Source organism: Anoplopoma fimbria, chromosome 16, assembly GCF_027596085.1.
Source record: "Anoplopoma fimbria isolate UVic2021 breed Golden Eagle Sablefish chromosome 16, Afim_UVic_2022, whole genome shotgun sequence".
NCBI classification, from domain to species: domain Eukaryota; kingdom Metazoa; phylum Chordata; class Actinopteri; order Perciformes; family Anoplopomatidae; genus Anoplopoma; species Anoplopoma fimbria.
The window spans coordinates 15,703,866-15,726,708 of NC_072464.1; the positions used below are offsets into that span (position 1 = coordinate 15,703,866).

General features: G+C 40.5%; 1 protein-coding gene across 1 annotated transcript in view; it reads left to right on the plus strand.

Annotated features, from left to right (window-relative positions):
- The first annotated feature begins 13,378 nt into the window (after positions 1-13,378).
- The window catches only part of LOC129104178 (receptor tyrosine-protein kinase erbB-4-like), a 292,380-nt gene continuing 282,915 nt past the window's right edge, over positions 13,379-22,843 (plus strand). The window contains exon 1 of the mRNA XM_054614730.1: positions 13,379-13,530. Coding sequence (XP_054470705.1) covers positions 13,452-13,530 — 79 coding nt within the window. The 5' untranslated portion in view covers positions 13,379-13,451. The remainder of the gene's footprint in view (positions 13,531-22,843) is intronic.

Consider the following 22,843-nt stretch of genomic DNA (forward strand, 5'->3'; position numbering starts at 1 on the left):
AGCTCAGTCATTTACTCTTCTATGTTTAATATCTACTTGTGATCAAAAGGCAACTTTTTCTCTGTTTACATGCCGCTTCTCTTATGCGCAAGTGGTGCCCAGCTGTAACTAAAACCTATACTGTCTGTAAAGTATTGGCCCTGGAAGTTGTTTACACCTCACAGCTTTGATAATGACTCTATACATTCCTCAAATATAACATTCCTGTATTATCCAAGGCCTTATCTGTCCTCCTAAAACAACATATCCTTTTTAATAATTCTATGATCAAATGTAAATTAATGCTACCCTGATTTACTTCCTTAATCCCCTTAAGAAGAATACAAACAAACAGACCAGAACTAATTTAACTTGAACTGGTTATTATATATATGACAGGATGTTCAAATGAAAAGTACATTTTTTTAGTTCTAATGTGTTCTCCAGGTTACATTTGGTAAGACATGGGGGCACAGAAGTATTTATTTCTTGTTCTCGTAGGAATGTTGTAACAAGGACAGCCTTACACAATATGTAAATGCAGCAGCCATATGAACATGAAAAGTAAGATAAGGGGTCTTCTGTCAGCACTCCTTGTGAGTGAGGAGTTTACTTGAAAATCAAAATCATTGCTCTTGTTTCCGATTGCGGGGATGTTTTTGTAAATTTTGAAAATGTGTGCAAAATGTCTATTTTTCTGCTGAAATGTTATTGCAAATAGTTTTGTGATCTTTTGTGTGTGTGTGTGTGTGTGTGTTTTTTAAGTTTAAAAATGTTTACAAAAATGTAAATGACAGGGTTCAGGTGAATTGTATTTTATAAGAAATAATATATGAAAGGAGTATATTTTGGCACTGAATATTGAAATTATCCAGAAACGTGCCGATTGATCGTATCTGATATTGATAACAAGTTTCTGATGTGAGGGCTCTCAGGTATTTGCATAGGTTGTGTATTTTTATGTCCTAAAGTATGTGATTTATTTATCAAAAAGATGCACAGTAATTGAAATTGTTGATCAACCCTCATGACTTAAATCAGTCCAACACTGAATGTGGTGAGGGAAGTTGGATGATTCAACATCAATGACATAACATGAAGACACATTGCTGTGAAGAATACAATGTATATTTTTAAGGCATGGGTTTCTCTCTATTAAAGACATGGTTTTACTGCTTTGCCTATTTTGTGAACAGGACATGCAAACTGTATCCTTACATGCAATTAAACAATTTTACTGTGAGACAAAAATGCAGCGTGACTGCTTAGATTTCAATTTTTCTTGTTGTTACTGTGACTTTGACCATAATCACCAAGGAATTAATAAGCCCTGGTAGAATCTAAATAATGTTATCCCAGTGGCTTTGCGCTGTTGAGTCAAAATCCACAGACAAGGATCAAGTAGTGAACTGAGTGCATCATCAGGTGTCACTTAATGAATAATGGACTCCATGGACTCACAGAATATATGTTTAAGATCCCGTCCCACAGTGATTTATTTGAATGAAAGGCTACCACTGGAAAAGCTCATTGGATAGTTTATTGGCAACCGAGCAATTGTCACTACAGTCTCTGCTGTTCACCTTAATGACAAACTTACTCCGATCACCGACTGCTCTGTACTATTTGATAGAAATAACATACAGAATGTGAAGTCTCTTTTGGGCAAATTTTCCATGTAAACCTTAATAGGCTATTTTCCTGGTCATTAATCATGGAAATGGTAAATGCACTTGAATTGAGCTTGGTGCTCTACATGTCAACATTCACCCATTCACACATTCATACACTGATGGACGGGGGCTGCCATACAGGGTGCCACCTGCTCAACGGGATCTAATCTAAACGCTGTTTCATTTATTGCCTTAAAATGAAAAGAAATAAAACAAAATGTCAGCAATTGGTAGCGTCAGTTCTAGTAGTGTCAAGCAAATCACAGAGAGCCGGTTTCCAAATACATTGTTCTGTCAATAAAATCCTCTATCATTATCTAAATAACAATTTCTAGACCATACTGTGTGTTGCCTTACTTTGCAATCTAATGGCTGTTGTTTGTTCCTCTCCAGTCTTTGTCTATGAGCAGGTGGGCGCTAGAGCCTGTTGAAGCCTCTAAATGTCAGCACAGTCTTCTTCACCCCCTTACTTCTTTAATCTGTGTATTGCACAAACACACCGACACACATTCACACAACAAACACACAAAATCAAAGCTGCCTGAAGGCGGTAGCAAAACTGAGAAGTGTAGAGCCTGAACAGACCCCAAACTGTATCTTTTCATCTTCAGATCTATTTACCTTGCTGTCAGTTGATTGTTTGTTCCCATCTAGATCATATCTCTGTTTGACTCATATTTTCAACACACAGGGGTGATACACGTGCCCTCACTGTGGTGCTCTTTTGACAGAAAGCCTTCTTTCTCAGACATTGCACTTATTATGAAAAAAAGAAAATTGGCAACTACATAAGGGAAAAAAAAGATAATTGCATTCATTTTGAACTGTGTTTAACATTCTTTAATTTTTCTAGTCTTTAGGGATTTTAGAGGTGCTGTAATAATCGAGCGCTGCGTTCCAGTGTTATCTTCACTGAGGAGAAAAAAATGTCAAATTGTTAATAATCATTTTTTTCTGGGTATGGAGGCCAGATATAACTCTTTGGGGGACAGTCAACCATCAGAGTAATGCATGTTCTTCCTCCTGCTGAGGGCTAAATCATCATCAACTGCAGCTTATGGTTCAGTTTGAGGATGTGATGAACTGTAATTAAAATCCCACCATGTCAAAGAATGTCTGAGGACACACTGTGCTTAAGATTATCAAAGAAATATATTGTTGTAAGTAATGAAGCACTTTGCTCTTAACATAATAAAGCTATTTGAAATGAGTTAGCAGCTGGCTGTCGGCCAAGTTATTAGTAATTTACAGCTTAAGTGTGAAGTAAAAGGTGATCTATTATTTTATACAGTAATAATTTCCTGATTATTATTATTATAAGTGCTTTGGGTCTGCAGTCTGAGATCTGAAAAAATGAACCGTTGAATCAATGTCATGTTTTTGACCCCTGCAGTGAGGACGATCGCACATGAACCTGCTGGAACAACTTAACTGTGTAGTAACATGAAAGTCTGCTACATCCAGCAGTGTAGTTTTTTTTTGGATGCTGGATTCATTAGTTATGTTAGCACAGATTAGAATGACAGCAGAGTGTTAAGTATTATTCAGATATAACATCTGTGGTCAAAAAATTCAGACCGAGTGCTGCTATTTGTTTCTTGTTCTCAGGATGGGGGCCTGAGACAGCTTTGTGGCTGTGGTTGCGAGACTTCCTCTGCTGGGTTCCACTGCCAATGTCACTTCTTCTGCAGATCCTGTCAGACCATAAGGCTGTCAAAAGCATTGGAAACTGCTATATTCAAGCCTATGCGCACATACACACTTTACACACTCATATGAACACCAAAGCACACCTCATAATGGGGACTCCATAGATCCTGGACTCTGACAAACATTCAGCCAGTACACCATGTCTTTGAAAATAAAATGTGAACCATATGACTATATAAAAGTATAATGTTTGGCAATGTAATTTCTATATTGGTGGAAAAAGAATTCATTTATCTACTGAAAGTGATAAATGTACACATATGGTGCAGATTAAAGAAATGAGTAACAGTTTTTAAATCAAAAAGAGAAACACAATAGATTGTCACTGTAATGTTTAAGCACGTCAGAATCAATGTTGCTTTTGTCTAAGCTATAAGTGGCTCAGCCTGTCCTCTGGGTTTCGGGTTACGGACCAGGGAGCAGTTCCAGATCTTATTCAGCCAAGTGTGAATCCACAGCAACGTTGTGCAACCGCCTGGTGACAAGTCCCATTCCTGTTTTTCCTGCCAGGTAGTGGAGGATGTTTGGACTGGCCCTTAAAACCTCACACGCACCAACAAAGACATGCACGCATGCACACATACACCTACACTCACACACACCCAGTTCATTTCTGTTACACACCCTCATTGTTAGAAGTTAGTGAGGTTAGTTGAAGCACTGTAGAAATGTGGTATTGCATGCTGTAGCTTTGTTAAGTATTTTTGCTGCCTGTGTTTGCTGTAATGTAAGAAACTGGGAAATTATTGATGCAATTCAGTCACTCATTTGCGAAATGTGAGTGTTGAAACATTAGAGGTGAGATAGTGGAAGGAGTGGGGCTACTAAGCTTTAGAATCTGTGGGGGATCCCTGAAAACTGGCGAGGGTGGTTTTCTTACTATTATGTCAACCAACTTGACTGATGTGTGTGTGTGTGTGTGTGTGTGTGTGTGTGTGTGTGTGTGTGTGTGTGTGTGTGTGTGTGTGTGTGTGTGTGTGTGTGTGTGTGTGTGTGTGTATATATAAATATATATATGTTCATATGGTGACTTTGCAAAGAACTCTGGGTAATATCGGCCTGGTTTGCGGTCAGGGCGCTTAAAAGAGCGAGGTCGCAATATTCATGTGGGAGGAAAGACTGTGGGGGAACTTCCACTTTGCTTCCTTTGCTTACCCGCGTTATGCAGCCATGTGTAGACATATGCAAAGCAGAGAGAGGCATTTAAGGCTAAAACAATAATGTGCCTCTGCATCTGACCCTAGAAAAGGCAGTTGGAAAGACAGAAGAAGAGCAAAACGGTAAAAGAGAAAGCAAAGGCAGCATGGGAAAGTAACAAAGAAAGGCCATCTGCACACACATCATATGCTTCTTGGTAAGTCAGGCAGGCTGAGAGAGAGTGGGAAAGAGACAGAGAGAAACAATAATAGAGAAACTGAGAGAGACAGACAGAGAGTGAGTGAGTGAGTGATAGAGAAAGAGCGAGAGGGATGAATGCATCTGACACAGGAAGATAGAGAACGTGACAGAAAGAGAGAAAGTGGGGTTTTGTAGAGCAGTGCACACCTGCTGATCAGCTTGAACTGTGAAAATATACTGGGAAGCGAGATACAGTTTGAGGGCTGTCATGAAGCACACAGCCACAGGTTTATTGGAGGACCCTGGCATTGGGAAGTGGGGATACAGGCACTGGTGGTTTGACATAAATGGATACACAGCTGCAATGAGCTGAACTGAAAACAGGAAATAAATGTGAACACAAAACCTTTTTTTTTTTCTTTTCTCACACACAAAAAAAGAGAAGGATGTTTCATAAATTCTGTTCTAAAATAAGCTTGATCTGAATGTCAGGCATAGACTGAGACGCATACATGACAAGTGTGTTTCCGAAAAATAGATTTTCTTCGATTTTTCTTTTCAGCATTTTCTGTGTGACTGTGAGAACATTGCCATTCCTCTGCAGAGTGTGTTATCAGTTATTTTTCGGAGGTGGGACCTAAAAGGGGTCGACAGGAGTCATCTTCAAAATGAACCCTAGTGAGTTAAAGGCCAACCACACGTAATGTAAACCAAAGTGCAAAAGTAAATGTCAGCCTTTTATGTTATTCCATTTGCATCACATCCACTAGCTGGGAAGATGCTATGTGTTGGCCCCTCCCTCTGTTTTTCTGCACTTTATCATCAGTCAACATCACATGAAACTTCATTCATTCTACCATCATAACACTGCAGTTGTCTTTATAGTACATTACCTTTTATGATGACAGAACAATTACACTCAAACTGGAATGTGTTTTATGGCAACATTTTGTTCTACTTTGTAGTCAGCGTGTATTTTACTTCTTCTTTTATCAACACAGTGGCTCACACTCACAGACGTTTCCGTACAATGAAGCTGAGGAGTTGTCAGTAAGTCTGAAACTATTGGCATTACTGTACCTCAGATGATGCTGTGACAATACTGTTACCCAAACTGACAGAAAAAGTGTTGTCACTGCTGGTAATACTGGAATTAAATTATTTCTCAATGAAAAACTTGACTATCAATAAAAAGTAGATTTCAGTAAAAAGTGAAAGAGATAGAAAATAATGTATTGAGTGCAGATACTTTAGATACATTCCGCTTATTCAGCTTGCAACAAAACACTGAAAATCTTAACATTAAGTTTTAGTTTCGCACGGGACAAGAACAGCTGTCTCTAGGTCGCACCAACCCACCAACCCTGTGGACTATCTCGCTCTGTATACTATTTCAGTTGCTCTGAGTATCTAATAATGACGCTGGTGAGTTTACATTGGAGTTATATGAGAATGTAGTGCGTCTGTATCAGACACCGAGGAGCACTAACAAAGTTACAAATTTCTTCAGTCAGGGTCTTATTGTGGCATTATTATTTTATTCAAACTTTATTCTAAGGTAGAATTGGGAACATGGAGGGCCGTAAATCAACCCGTTTCCACAACCTTTTCATTGTTATTGCATTAATCACATCCCTCAGTATATAGTCATCCTTCAGTGAGGTGAACCAATGTCAGAGCACATTCAGCACTATTGCATGACTCTTGTTATCACAATTTTCTGATACTAGAATAATTGTTCTCTATTCTCAAGTTTAAGTGTTTCTTAAACTATAGTATTCATCATCACAGAACATTTAACAGTCATAATGTCAAGTAACCAACATCAATAATGATTTAAAATTAAACTTATAAAGTTTTAAAACGTTGCACTCTTCACCAGCTTCATGAAAAAGAGTGACTTTAAAGTGACAGAATAACCTAGATATGAATAAAGTTCACGCCCAGGTACAGTACTTTGAATAAACTCAGCTTTTCTGCTCTTAAGTTCTTAGGAAGAAGGGCATGGACTGCTTCATTTCATGCTGGTTGATTTTTACATCAACATATAAAGCCTGTTTGTAAATGAAACTATTTCAAGCTGTACATATGACCTCCTTACAGTTTAACCGTCTGTGAAAACAAGAAAATAAAGTCCTATTAGTTCAAGCAGTGAGTTTTTATTAGGTCTGGTGTAGATTTGTTATGTAAATCTAAAGTGTACAAACATCACTTAAAAACTTTACCTCTTTTGCTAAAGATCTCACTTTTGAGATATGTGTTACTAAAGTCTTTGACTTAACATTTAATGTCTTTGTGAAGTATCTTTTTTTTTCTTGCCAGATCTCTATTTTCAAAAGGAAGAGTTGACTGAAGTTAACCTTTGTGTTGTGATCAGGATTTCTTAACTTGGCAATATGTCACTTACACTCTTTTTGATAGTTTGTCCCTCTCAGTCAATCCACCGATACAATTAACACACTTTAAGAGACGCTTACACACATTCAAAACTTTATTAATACTTGTTATATTGTTCTTTTTTCACCTTTTTGCAGGAACTGTGCCATTGGATGTCCACTTCCAACTTCAGTTCCTTTGTCATACTGCCATCCAGTGGTGATTTGTTGCAATCAAATATGAAGAGTTGAATTAAAGCAGCATGTCACCTGTCATTTTTTTTTTATACAAATAAGAATATATTCAGAAATGTTTTTTTCTTTCTTTCTAATTCCAGTTAAGATAAATTATGTTTACCAGCTTCTGTCTTAGTATTTATAATGTGGATGCTTTTGTGTTTTTTCTGACAGAATTGTCACAAACTTTTCTGAATTGGCCAATTTTATTATATTCTCACATGATATCTATCTGTCTGTCTGTCTGTCTGTCTGTCTGTCTGTCTGTTTGTTTTTCTCTAAAGTCATAGAAACACCACTCCCACCTCCCCAGCAGTGATGACGGCACTTCCATCTCCGTCCTGTAGATGGCAGCAGTGTAAAGAAAAACCCTCTACTCTCTCTGCTGATCACCCACCATCCCCATCAACTTAATGGTGCAGTAGCAAAGCCCATTCAAGGCAGCCATTAATAACTTGAGAAAAGTCTTCTCTGCCTCATCCTCATGTCTCACTTGACATGGTTGGCCTCATTTGAACTTTTGACCCGCCTGTAATTTGCAATGTAAGCTATCCAATTTACAACACCTTCACAACGGAGCATGCTAACGATTATTCATCACTGCAGTGCAGGCTTCAGAGAAAGAGAGAGAGAGAGAGAGAGAGAGAGAGAGAGAGTGGTAGTGTGTACATGATGCTGAGGACGATATGTTAAAACTGTAGGAAAATGACTACCTTAAAGGGACGCCATTGTCAAAACAAGTATACATATGTGCACAAAACACCTTTAATAATAAAAACAATACTTTTATTTTTGCGATATCCTCCAACTTGAAACTTTCCGAAAGCAAAAGCATTCAAAAAATAAAACAGAAAACCCGGTTCATACAGTCACACACACAGAGCACAGTAGCGTGTAACTGCAAGAAGTACTGGCTGCATCTCAGCTACTGTACTGAGTCATTGGTGCTGCAGGCCTTGATATGACTGATAATAATGTTTAAAGCCTTGTGTCACTTCAGTGAATCAACAAATATGAACTCTTGCCCCGCAGTATCTTTTCCTGCTAAAAAAACAACAACCAAGAAAACATGATGCATCACCCTCGCCATAAAACTGATCTGGTGTTTTGGGGGGTTTTGAGCAATTCCATCACAACCCACAGCAGAATTAGCCCGCTCCAGTCAGTGGACAGCGAGCATTCGTCAGCAAACTCTGCAGTGAGATGCAACTCAATGGCAGCCGACGTTTCCCCTAATGGGAAACAATTACACACTCAGTGGCTTCTTCAGTGACTTCTGATGAGACTCATTCACTGAGGAAATGGCCACGTAATCATGTGTGTGTAATGCGCTAACGTTGCTTATTGCTCAGTGAGTCAGGCTCGTGCAGAGCGAGTCAGAGCTTCAGTTGACTCTTTAGCCACCATATGAGTTTGATGAGAGGTAAAATGGGAAAAGGAAATAGCTTTAAGTGCACACTCAGAGATATCCCTCTATTGTCATGGACTTAAATGTGTCCACAGAAACAAGTCTCCTACAAGGCCAAATTATTTCTGTTGCTTCGTCTTTCTCAGGAGAGACACTGTGTGAATAGATTACGCGAGGGAAAAGGCACTTTTTGTGATTCATACCCAGCTGGACTACTGCACTGATGGAAACTCTCAAACATACCCAAATTACTCTTGCGAGGCATTCAGGTTGATGTTTTTAGCTTTGGTGATAGATTCTGTCAACAAAACTGGTTCAGCTCTTTTAAAACTTGGACTTACACTGATAGAAGCTGTTGCTCGAAAGTTTGAGCCAATCCCTCAGTAACCCTTCAGTAATTTGAATGAAGATTTTGTGTTTATACTTAGGTATACCAGGGCAAGGTCTACTCTCACGATTAAAACATTTTTTTCACATATATTTACAGTATATTGATAGATTTTGACACTGCAAACTGCTGTTACCATTATTTCTCATCGAAAAATGTATTTTGTGCAACACATAGTAGTTAGATTAGAGTGAATGGTTATCTTAAAAGACATCGAAAACTTATATTGACATGCATGATGAAATCACTGCATTAGGTTTTCATGGCTGAACCTGTTCAACAATTTTAACGCCATGTAATCCTGAGAGCAAACAATCACAACATTGTGAACGCTGGTAACAAAGTTATCGATCATTTACAGAAACAATTATTTTCGAGATAATTCATCTATGATGAACTAATCAGCTGATTTGAATCGAAAGGGTTCCGGCTTCCTGATCCACCCAAGAAAATTCAGAATAGTTCGTCATACAAATATTCCCATTTCCTCATGTTCAACATTTCCTAGAGCTGATCTCACACATCACTCTTGTGTTAGTTATGCATGCAAAGCTGATGCAAATAGTACGCAACAGAGTCACTTTTACTTCGTTTCAAGCCAAAGGCAAGTGGTGGTCGAGGGTATTCGTTGGAGATTTATTCACAGAAGATGGTAAATTCTTCTGGTTATAATGAACCTCGATTTGTAATTCTGATATTTATGTTGCTTATTGAGGACAGGCATATAGGATTAGACATGTTAAGTAAAACCGTTGCATCAATTTAATAAAAATGTAAACTAATTAGAAGAAAATTACAAGTGAGAATGGATGAAAAACCAATATACATATTGATGTTGATTTAGCATTCCCTCACTGTTTAAAAAGACTGATACTCTGAGGTTTTTGTGATAGTCTCTTAGCTCTTTGGTTACCTTCCTGAGACTACTTCTTTATATATATATATAAAGAAACATTAATCTTCTTTCTTCTTTATTTTTCCGTTAGATAGGAGCACTCTGAGGCATGAAAAAAGACCTGTGGTGCTATCTGCCATCACAGGGTCTTCTGTATTGAAGCACATGACTTGGGTCTTTGCTCAACAAGAGGCAGTTTAGTACTGTGTGTTGGCTTTCACATATCCCACTCATTTGTACTCACATGCATAGGCAGACAGAGGGTCAGCGATCAATATTCAGTGGCTTTAACTACACATGATTAAATACTTGTCATCCTCCACAGCCATGTAAGATACCTCTAAAAAAAATTTTGCTGCAAATATACAACATTTTGACTCGTGTTTGAGTCACATTAAACGTAGCAGTAGAATAAGATGTCTAAAAAAAATAAGAAATGGTTTAAGGAAAGGTCTAAATTGGCAGTGACTACCTAAAAAATCATCAGCACAAGACACGTATATCAATCTTAAACTTCCTTCATCTCTGCAACATGTGGCTGGGACAGTTTATCATACTGAAGGTTTATCTAAGTGTGGGGGAGAAGTGCTATACTGCAGGGAGAGATTGTCTTTACTTGCAAGGCACCAACAGAGCAAAACAATGTGCCGCATGATAAAGAATTGCTTCATAACTCTCACATTGTGTGTCTGGCATCATTATGAGGCACAATAGCCTCTGGAGGGCCCCGGCTTTTATTGGCGTGCCTCTTGCAGCAGCAAAGTCTCATCCATTAAACAAATCAGGGGGTTATGTATTAGATTAGCTGTATAGCAGGCACCGGGGAACGCCCAGCAGAACACACACATGAAACCCCATCTCATTCTGTCTCGTAATCCCCTGGAATAAATTACTTAATTGACAGCATTAGGGTGATGCTGTCAGAAGGTGCCTCTTAAAGCGTAATGTATAATGAAAATGCACAACATTGCTAAATTGCATTTTTTTTTTTGTATTCAAAATGATAAACGGCAGCCATTTGGGGCACATCTAGAGTGAAGCCTCCCCCCACGTAGCACGCTGCCAGATCTCATTTTTCAATATTTCTTAATAAATTTGTGGTGTCAGTGATATTAAAAGCTCATTTCTGCTGAGGAATATTTAATAAAGCTTCTGTGTGATAGGAAGCCAATGTCACACAGAGAGTCAGGAAACTAGTTGGTGGCAGCTTGGATGGCCCACCCCCCCGCTGTGTCACTCCGCTGGTTCTATGACCTATAAGGTGAGAAAAGGACTGCCCCCCATTGGTGAAGGGTCAATACTGCAGCGGAGGTTCACCAAGTGCCCCTCACAGTTCACTGCACTATTCATTCTGCAACCAAGCTGAAAACAACAGAGCCTTTTGACTTTCTCCAAAGTGAAAACTGTCTGCATAGTGAGCTAAGTGTTGGGAACACTTTACTCAGGGAAGTTCACTTTACTGTTCCAGGATCAGAAAAAGCACCAGACCAAGCAGTGTGTGTGTGTGTGTGTGTGTGTGTGTGTGTGTGTGTGTGTGTGTGTGTGTGTGTGTGTGTGTGTGTGTGTGTGTGTGTGTGTGTGTGTGTGGTGTGTGTGTGTGTGGGTGTGAGTGGTATGCCTCCCTATTGGAAGCAAATAAAACCTTGAATGATGTCTGGGGAGGAGTGACCTGCCTATAGCTAAAAGAAGGATGTTTATGGATTCCAGTAGATTATTGCTCCGGCATATACTTTGATGTAATGGAAAATCAAAAGAAAGATAAATTGCCTCCTCCAGTCATGATAAATTAAAATATAACAAACACTTTTGACCCTTAAAACACCCTTTTATGATAAAACTTGCTTGTAAAGGTACCTGTTATGGTGCTTACATATCAAATCTAACATAATTCACTTATTTTACCCTTTTAACCAAGTAGATAAAGTTTGATTCTAAATATGTTAAAGTAATGAATCTGATAAATAGATCTATTATATAATCAAGTGCACTTGATTGGTTCACCTTCCTAATGAACCAAGCATAAGATAAAGTATGTGTGTCTGTGTGTGTGTGTGTGTGTGTGTGTGTGTGTGTGTGTGTGTGTGTGTGTGTGTGTGTGTGTGTGTGTGTGTGTGTGTGTGTGTGTGTGTGTGTGTGGGTTGAGAGGTCTTAGGGTGGGGGACAGTCAGAGTGCAGGATTTCGGTCCAGATGTGTGGGCATATTGTGACCTCAGGAGGTGTTCACCCTTCTCTTAAAGTGTGAATGTAGGCAGCAGCTGGTTCCGAAAGTAAGAATAACCTTTAGTCACATTGTTGCCTATGTGCTCCCATTACCTTGGTTATGTTTCTGTCACCGCAAAGTCACTGCTTTCAAACTATTCCAAAAAAGGGCTCAGTGAGCACAATAATATCACTATCTAAACGTTCTGTTTGACTTTTATTTGTGTCATTTACACTGAGCCACCCCTGGGGAAATGATTACCCTGGATACAGAGAGATATCGCCTTCAACGGTAATGAACTCAGATAACTGAGGGGAAAAATGGATATGTTTTCTAAAGATGAAACACAGAAAAAAAAAAAAAAAAAAGTAGATACGAGAAACAAATATTCAGAATCACAGGATCAACAGAAAAAAAAAAATGACAGTTTAATTCAGTATAAACCTGATAATAACAAAATATATCCTAGCACTGGCATCACTCTCCCTACACTCCAGAGTAAAAGTGCTGACAGTTCAGTTTAGTATTTAATCAACAACACCTCCAATATGAGACTATATCTTATCAAATATGGATACCAATCTCCAAAAGCGCAAGGGGAAAGCCACCAATAAGTTATATACAGCTCTGTTTCACCCATTACACCTATACATCCCTCTCGCAGCATTCATCTCTGCTGTGTTCAAGTGTGACAGGTGCAACGGAGCCGACGCACAAATTCATGGGGGTTTTTTTTGGGGCATCTTGTGTCCAACCAATGGCTGCGCGTAAAGAGTCGTGGCTGGCGGGGATTCCGGTGACTGTCGTGCACCTGAGCCAATCACAGAGCCAGTGGGAGGAGCTCAGGGGGCTCGGAGGTGTGTCTGAAGAATTACGAGTCTCCAGCTGCATACTGTATCCAAGTCGGGGAGTAATGGCATGAGTAGTGCTTTTTACACTGTTTAGACAAGCTTTTTACAGTGCCGCGTATAGGAAACTCAATCATTCCACTACTCTCTCTGCTCTCACCTCAGTCACTAATCAGGCCTGCAGACACTGAGAGGAGAGGCGGAAGACTGTCGGGGGGGGGGGGAAAGTGTCAACTTAATCAAGAGCGACGAAAAAGTCCCCCAAAAAACTCCCAAAGCTGAAGAGGGATTCGAACGCAAACGATTCATCCTTTCTGACCAAAAAAAAAAAAAAAAAAAAAAAAAAAGGATACGCTGCTGGACATGTGAATTTAAAGGAGATACTTTGCCAAGCACAACCATGAAACCAACGACTGCCCCGTGTTGCTTCGGCTTTCTCCTGACTTGCCTCCTGTTCGGCTCGAGCTCTTCACAATCAGGTGAGTTGTTTGGACGCCATCTGTGTGCGCTCCGGGTCGAGCGCACTGGCACACTTACATATCCGTGGAGCACACTTTCTTTTTTTTTAATTTCTTTTTTTACTGTTGTTGTTTTTAATGCATATAACATAGGGAAAACCTTCCACCTCCTGCTGTCATTTCAACTATCAGTCAGCATCATATTGTTAAGAAACGTCTGAAAATGGACATGCTGATATACACACAGGTGCTGGTTTGAGCAGATGGCAGGTGGTAGCCGGACATATCTGTTGCGATAAGCCGAATGCATCAATGCCAGAGACTTGCTCTGTGTTTTGTCGTGCACAGAGCGGCACTGTTGGGTTTGAGAGGGACCGGAGAGCAGCTACTGTCCTTTAGACCCAGTGTGGACAGACACGGAGGAGTGACAGCCTCGCGTTTACAGCATGGCTCCTGTGCTCTTGTCTCCTGTGGCTAGACAGGCTGTCTAATGCTTGACTGTGTTTCAAAAGTTCTCTCCTGCAAACGTGTCCCCTTTGTCCTCCCTCCGGTTCATCCACAAACAACCATGAAGCACAGGGGGACAATACAATGTAACTCCTGCAACCGTTTATTCTTTCATTGATTTTGGAATATCGGTCAATTTGATCAACTATACTTTAAATGAAATGTCCTGCAGGGACTGGCTTGGGGAAAATAGTCTGTTGTTGTGGTGTTATCGTGCTGATCCTCTCGCACCTGAGCAAAGGGTGATAACAGTGGCGGACATTCATCCTTATGCATTCTGTAAACGGGATCAAAGCGAAGCGGATTAACATGAAATTACATTATTCCCCCATTTTATAGTGAGACCCTCCTCCGGGGATTGTGTGGAGCACAGTGTGATAAGCTGCGCTGTGGCAGTACAGTCTGTACGGTGCAGCGGCGCTCTTTACGCACGGGGGAGCAGAGGTGTGTGTGTGCGTGTGCGTGTGTGTGTGTGTGTGTGTGTGTGTGTGTGTGTGTGTGTGTGTGTGTGTGTGTGTGTGTGTGTGTGTGTGTGTGTGTGTGTGTGTGTGTGACAAAAAAAAGAGATCGAAGGGCTTGTAAATAACACGTCCATAATTCACAAACGTTCGCCTGGTTTTCATCCATTATTTGGTTCTTTCTCTGGGTTTACCGGTGGTCTATGTGTTTGCTGTGAAATTAACCGAAAACAACGGATACACATGCATAAGAAATGCACCCCAATCATAGTGTTAAAGCTAAAAAAAATAGTCTTAATAGTCGTTGAATGAAATTGGTGTTGAAAAAATCTGCAATTTATGTGAGATCATTCCACGTATATATTCGTTCGGTGTCACATTTAGTTTTTTTTTTTTTTTTTTTTTTTTTTTTATCCGAGTGGAGAGTTTCCTCTCATTGCGCCTGGTCTTGATGTTTAAACATCTTAAAATAAGTGAAACTGTTTTCCAACAATTTCAGTGACATAAGCACATTGTTTAACCTGAAAAAAAAACCCAAAATGAGAAATATTTTGCAATGCACACAATGTATCCTGTTGGCAGCGAACGCGTAAAGGCACAGAGCCACATCTGTAACATATGGGCACATCTGTAACATATGGGCACATCTGTAACATATGGGCACATCTGTAACATATGGGCAATAAGATCCGCTTCCAGTGGAGCCTTAAACAAAAAGAAGAGTGTGATTGAATGGAAAGGTTGGATGCGGTCTGGAGAGGGACGAGGTGGGACTGTCCTCCTGTCTCTTTACGCACGGAAACTGTCTCTATGTTAAAATGAATCATCCCTTTACTCGTCCTGCTCCATTTAAAAAAAAAAAAAGAGCATGCATTAATGTGCCATGCAGCGTTGTCACAAGGAGATGTCTGCTTATTCACGCAACAATTTGGTTTTTAGAATCTAGTGTAATTTTGGGCAGTTTTAGAAAAAAAAAAAAATATCAGTCATTTGAGAAAGTTTCGATTTGTTCCAAAAACAGATTTTTATTCTATCACAACACATAGACAATCAATCGTTTCCCTTCAGGACTACCCCGTGTTTCAATTCAACTTCGCAGGTGAATTTCTCGGAAACGGGAACATCCAGCACGACGGTCCCCCGGTGGAGCTCCACACTCTTTCTGCACACTCTTTCTCCACACTCTTTCTCCACACTCTTTCTCCACACTCTTTCTCTAAAGTGTAGATGTGGAAGTTAAAGGAAGACAACAGAGAGTCCGAGACAAACGTAAAACAGAGCGGACTGTACACAAATCGTCGCAAACGCGGATTGAGTTCTGCATGTGAGTAGGAAAGGCAGAGAAAGGCAACGCAATGACGTGTGTGTGTGTGTGTGTGTGTGTGTGTGTGTGTGTGTGTTCAGAGTAGTTGTCTGCCTGTGTTGGATTGGCTTTAGTAAGCATGCTGTACATGGGATTTTGACAATTAATAATAGAGAGACGCCCTATTATTGCGCCATTGCTTTCTCTATAAGGTTCTTTAATGCAAGCTAAAAGCTCTCTGAAGGAGTCATTCAAAACACAATGCTCCATTCCACTAATAGTTTACCACCAAAAATGTCACATTTCAGCAACTGTGAAAATCAGGGCCTGTTCTAGACGAAACACAAGTTTTCCTTTATTGTTGAGGAGGAGCTTTCAAGTTCTGTAACTTCCCCAGGAGACTCGTGTAATCCTTAAATGGAACATAACATTAGTCTAAACTGGAGTTACTGTGTTCACATGACAGCAGGGCTCATGTCTGCAGGATGCGAGCGCTCCACAGAATCCCTGAGCCGCTCTTCATTCCACTGCAGTCATACACTGGAGCTGGAGGATCGAGGTGGGGGAACGCATCCAGCTGCCGATTCTCAACCATATGGCCACATTCCAAAACTCTATTTGTGTTTATGAATATTCATAGGTCTTTGCGCAGGAGCACAGGCAAGTCATCTGTTCCGAATGCAACTGTGTATGTGTGGAGTGGGTTTTCAATTAGCATGTAGATAAACATCCTTAAATGACCTTGTTTTACTGCTCTCAGCAGTTTCTTCTCCCCTTCCCTGACTGAAAATTCAGTTTTGATTGTTAAAGGTCTCTCCTCGAAAGATGGATGGACTGCCTTTTAAAACTCCATCGTTGAACGATAGTTTGATGGCTACTCTTTACCGCATCCTTGCTTTTATGGTGGCCCCGCTGTTTATTGCACTGAAATTAGCCCTGCAGTTCCACTGTGAAGCATGTCAACATGTTTACAAGGCCTCCAGTGAGGCACGCAGAGAGACTCGCCTGAAAAGAGGAGGGGGATTTTTTTTGTTCTCTTTTGCACCCTTTCCATTTCTCATACTCTACTTTTTGTTCTGTATTTCTACTTCTTCCAGTCTGAAGCATGTGGGACATAATGGTGTCATATTTAGTGGCCCATACGGCTCCACTTCGCCACAAAGCCCTCTTGCAGTCATATCCTTGCCTGCTGTCGCCTGATAAAGGAGCTTTGACCCTCCACCGCCACCAGGCTTTTTTTATTAGAAGAATGGCAGTCTTTGATTAGGTGGTGATCCACTTCCATTTGTTGGATAAAGGAATGTGAACCTTTGTGCTTTTATCTCCTCTGTGTCTGCCGGGGTGAGAGATGAGGACCAACTTAAGGCCATCGATCCACTTTATGGAGGAATCTTTGAAACCAATGCGATCTAACACCAAATCTTCCTGGATTGCTTTTATAAATCGTGCAGCAGTGTTTTCAGATGTAGATAATCACATAACGGTTTCCTCCTTCCTGGCGAGTTTTTGTTGATCCTTCCTTTCACTGAGTGACAGTGATAAATACTAAAATACATACCAATGCTGTCCTATTGCCCGAACCTTGCCATTACTGACAGCCTAAAGAAGAAGAAAAAAAAAAATAGCCTAAAGACATTTGCTTCTGAAAAGAAATTCTAACCATTTTTATTGTGTTCCTCTCCTGGGGATTTCACCCCGCAGCCAGATAAAGAATAAAAAACCTTCTGTTTGTGTAATCTAGACTGTAGTTTCATTGTGAGAAGAGTGGAAACCATAAAGTTTCCTATAAATCCCTCCACTTCTCAACGAACAAACTGCTTCTGAACCGCCGGCATCAATAATGCATGTGTAGCACCATCAATGCGGCCCAAGAATCCCCTATGAAAACCGGGACGGAGAGTGTTGTATACAGTGACCTACTCAAAAGTGAGCCAATGACCTTTTATATAACATAATGGTGTTTTCTTTGTGTTTTAATCTGCTATGATACTACTTTAATATTATTTAATTACCTCGACAGGGACTTATGTCTTTTAAAGTTGGATCAAATTCTTCCAAAATGAATCTGTCTACCACAGATGTCTTTGTTTAGGACGACAGAGGGGATCGTATCTTTATTTTTTTTCATTCCGAAGACACAACTGCAGCCATTGTTTTCCCGTTTTGACTTGTTGATGGGCTCATAACCAGTCAGACTGTCTGCAGCCAGCAGAAATGATTGGATCATATCCTGTGTGACCTTTACAAGCGCTTCACCCTCATTTATCACCTGCAGATAGCAATGCACCATACATGTGCATGTGTTTTGCCATGCATCACTATCGGCCCAGCTATTAAATGTCCTTTTTGTGAAGGATGTCGTAATTGGATTGAAGCATCACGCATGTCTGTACATGCTTAATTTGGCCAGCTGTTTATCATGTGTGTATTTAAAATGCAAATTTTATGTTTGAAGTGTGCTTTACAAGCAATTAGTTTTCTGGAGATTTGATAGGGTCTGTTCAAAACGGAATGCTTTGTGCTGTTTTTCTCACTGCCTCTGTGTTTCTCTGCTTTTTATGCTTTCTGTTTTTGCTTTCTGTAAATTGAGCGAGCTTTGAGTTTTTGTGTGCAAGAGAATGAAAGGGAAAGGAGCCAGAGAAAGACATGCAAATAGAAATACTGATAGCCTCTGTGCAACACAGGCCCTGAGTGCTGAATACACAGCAACCAAAGACCTTCATTAACAAGGTAGTGCAACAAAAAAACAAACTGTAATATACACAAACACAAGCAATACCTTTGACGGTATACCGCAGCTAGTTTAGACAGATTGGGGACTTGACTTTCAGTAGCGGGGAAATCAATTCGGTTGGCAGATGTGCGTTTAGGGCCACCAAGAAGAGCTTGCAGCATGAAAAAATGAAACAATACAATTCTCAGGGCTTCTGATGAAATGGGATCGACGCAAACAAAACAGTCCAAGAAAAAAGGCTAAACGATGCGGTTTGATCTGCAGTGATCTGCAGTGCAACTGTCAGTCATCTCTGCAGCAAGGCTTTAGTCTATCGGGCTAAATAAGTAATTTGTTGACAAAGAAGTCTGTTATTTTTGAAATGGTAAACATACTACAAAATGTTCACTCAACTAGAAAGTAAGTAAAACATGACTTAAACCATACCCTACTCTCAGTTTCATACAACTTTACTCAGAAAGATATGGAAACGATGATATGAAAATGTGTGTTTTTTCCCAGATGTCAAAGAAACATTTATTGCAACCCCATTTTTAATTAACATCGGTTTATACGATATTTTTACATTTTTAATGCAATCCCTTACGAAAGTACAGCAACACTTGTCAATTTCCGTTCCTTGCAGGCATACAGTCTTTTTTTTTTTTTTTTAAATTAACTCCCGTCTTCACAGGAAACAACTTAGTTATGTTTAGGAAAAGATGGTGTGGGTAAAAATAACTACAGAAGTGGTGTTACTTAAGCACGGAAGTTATTTTTTACAAATAAATCCCCATTGACTTCTGGTTTCAGACAGGGAACAAACAACAGTCTCCTAGCTGAAAGACCCGCTGATGTAGCGACGGAAGCTGAATGAAAACAGACTGTTTGTTTTTCAACAGGATTCACATAAAGTTGTCTGTCAGCGTGGACTGGTGCCAGTGTGCCTCACACATTGGTGAACGCGCTCTTTGCACGCTTACCCACGTACACATGCTGCCTTCACCCTGAGCCATGGGACTATAAGGTGCTCAGAGGTCCCTGCGGCCGATCCACCCGGTCACAGCTTTTTTCTGTCCTGGCCCCTCAGTGGTGGAATGAACTCCCCACTGACGTCAGGACAGCAGAGTCGCTGCCCATCTTTAGGCGCAGGCTGAAAACTCACCTCTTCAAGAAGTACTACCCTGAGCCTTCCTCGTAGCACTTATTGCATTCGTATTAGTTGTTGCACTTATTGCATTCGTATTAGTTCGCTGCACTTATTGAATTCGTATTTGTTTACTGCACTTATCCTATTCGTATTAGTTTGTAGCACTTATTGAATTCGTATTCGTTTACTGCACTTATCCTATTCGTAGTAGTTTGTAACACTTATTATATTCGTATTAGTCTGTTGCAATTATTGTTTTCGTAGTAATTTGCCTCTGCACTATACTTTTGCTCTGGCTTATGCTTTGAGATGCTTGTTTAAGAAAGGAGATGCACTTATGACTTCTGGTGACTAGTAGTTCTCTTGAATACCTATGTTGAATACACTTCCTGTAAGTCGCTTTGGATAAAAGCGTCTGCTAAATGCCTGTAATGTAATGTAATGTGTATAAGGCATATGTGGGAGATTCTGGCCCTTTAAGCCCTCCCTCCTATGTTCTCTAGACAATGTAGATGTCTCGGAGTCTGAACGCATCATGTATGTCTGTCAGTTTGTGAGACTTCTGCCCCCCTTTGTTGTTGCTGCTCCTCTTCTCACAATAAGCCCGTCTGTCCTCCGCATCCTTCTGAAGGGCTGCAGAAGGCTGTCAGCCACCGACCTCTTTGACAACCATATTTTGAGGGCTTCAAAATGTAGTGACAAAGGGTCTGGGAAAAAAGAAAAAAAAAAAATAGGGGGTATACTGTATGTGTGTTGATGTGTGCGGCGAATGTGTCTGTCAGTGTTTGTTTGCACGGCTGCATGGTTGGAGGGATAGAGGGTGACTGACAGGCTAACCGAGCTCCAGAGACTCTCCCTCTCTGCTCCAGTGTCTGCTTGTTCCTCTTCCTCCACCCACCCTCTGCCTTCATCCTCGGCTTTGTAAGCCTCCACATAATGTGGTAGCATTAAAATGACAATGGAAATTACGGCTAATCTTTGTTAAGACACACTCATTACTGCCGCGTTTCAGAAAAGGAGTCCAATGATAAGAGTTGCTCTGCCATGTTTTTTTCTTCTTCTCTCTCTGAAGCGACAGCCTGACATATTGGAGTGATGTGTTTTATTCTCACTTTTTTTTTGTGAAATTTTTCTATTCCCGCTCAAAGTTAATAATGGTGGCAAACATATGAAAGGATGATAATAGGCTGACAACTTGGGCATGAAAGACTAGCTCCACCTTCAAACAAGCTTTTCATGCGGTTCTGCATGTGGGTGTTAAAGGGCTGATTTCTCCCGACTCTCTCCCTCTCTGTCTCTTTCCTCTTTTAGTAATCCCCTTATAAAATATTCATAGCTAATCTGCATTTACAATGTAATTACAGACGGGCTTTGAGTGATATCGGATATGGCCGGCAGAACACACACTTCACGCAAAATCTTTGATTTGTGCGCCTGAATAAATACAAAACAGGCTCAGGGGTTAAGGTTCAAAGTACATTTTTTAATAAATTCAAACACACCAAACATTTGAACTCGTCAGTCTTTACAACTGCAGTAAGAGTTGCCATTTTTTTTTCTCATGCCAAGAACTCCACTGTAATGTGACATTTTAGAATTTACTTTTCCTCGGGACCTTGCATTGGAATGTAGCTACCAACCGCCTTTCACACAGTCTGTTCAAGGCGGGACTGTCGGGCCGTTACTCCACCTCGCTTTTCTGTATGATAGGTACAGAGGTGGAGTCAGGGGGCAGAGCTGTTCCGCCGCTGAGCCTGCACAGGGGGTATTCACATTGCAAAGCCGACGTCTGTGTGAGAAGGGGGCAGCCGGTAGGGGGAACGCAGATGCTGTCGTGTTCGATGTCCTGCCTCTTTTGCTCCTGGGATACCGGCGTGCTATCTGAAACCACACACTGTGCCGCCGTTGCTTGGTTCAGTGTGAAAAAGCAGAGCCGGCGTATCGGCAGATCATCTTTGCCGCAGTGTTGCGGAATCTCTGTGTGAAAGGTGGCTATACTGTAAATTGATGTCGCTTTGCAAACAGTCATTATGATAGCTCTAGCAGAATGAAATGCGAAACAAAACCATCCCTTCTGTCTTTCTGTTTTGCCCCCTGTGCTCAAACCCCCGTTACCATCTTTTGGGCGCTGCTTGCCTCCGTTTAGTGCTAATGGCGCGGTGTGCCCTGTATGCTATTCTTGCAGGTCGATTTTTCACTTGTGTTAGAGGAGAGGGAGGGTGGCGTCCTTTTTTAAATGAAGCACTTGGCGTTTGTGACCTGTAATAAATGAGTTTGCAGTCAGTCATGGCAGCTGTAAGGAGACATCTGGGAGCGAGAGAGAGAGAGAGAGAGAGAGGGGGAGATATTCAGACTTTACAGGGAAACCGTTTATCTATGCACGGATGAAAAATGGCTGCACCAAACATGCTCACTTAAAAACATTTTTCTTTTTTTTTTTTATCCTATTGTGAAATGTTAGCAGTTTCCTATACAAATGCGACATGGAAAGAAGAAACTGTAAGGTTATACGATGGATAATCTTACTGTAATACCATCAGGATTAATATTAAAATGGCTTTGATATCACCACTGAATATCGGAGCAGAAAGATGTAAAATTGAGTACAAAAAGCACAGTGTGGCGCATAATAAGTATATGTCTGAATAGTAGGCAAATTGTTATTTTTCATCAGCGATGTTGATGCAGAGAATTGAAGGTTGCAGTAAAATCAATTCCTAACACACGCCGGATATTACATTTATGCTGATAATACATGTAGTCATCTTTTTTTTTTCTGTGCTTTTTGAGTATTTGGGAAGGCAGTGGTTTATGTCTCTTTACTGGTATATAACCCTCTGGAGTTACTGTATGACTACAAAAATGGCAGTTGATTTCACAAAACTGCTTTTGGCGTTTCTATTATCCTTGTGTATGGTTGTAATTTAAATTTGATGTGGATGGAGTTGTTTACATTTTCCTTCAACATTAAAGGATTTTTCGGGTACTCTTCTTAGCCTACATTAGTGCGGCTGTTACTGGTGTGAAGCTGCACTCACCTTGCAGCAGAGCAGAAATAGCGCAGCTCTCTTCCCCTGTATGTTAAGGTACATAAAGCACAGGATGAGAGGAGCAGGAAAGGCAATTGACCTTGGCTGCTTTTGGGGGCTGGCTATATAATCGTCCGGATGGATGCCACGGTTCTGCACCTTGGCAGAGAGGGA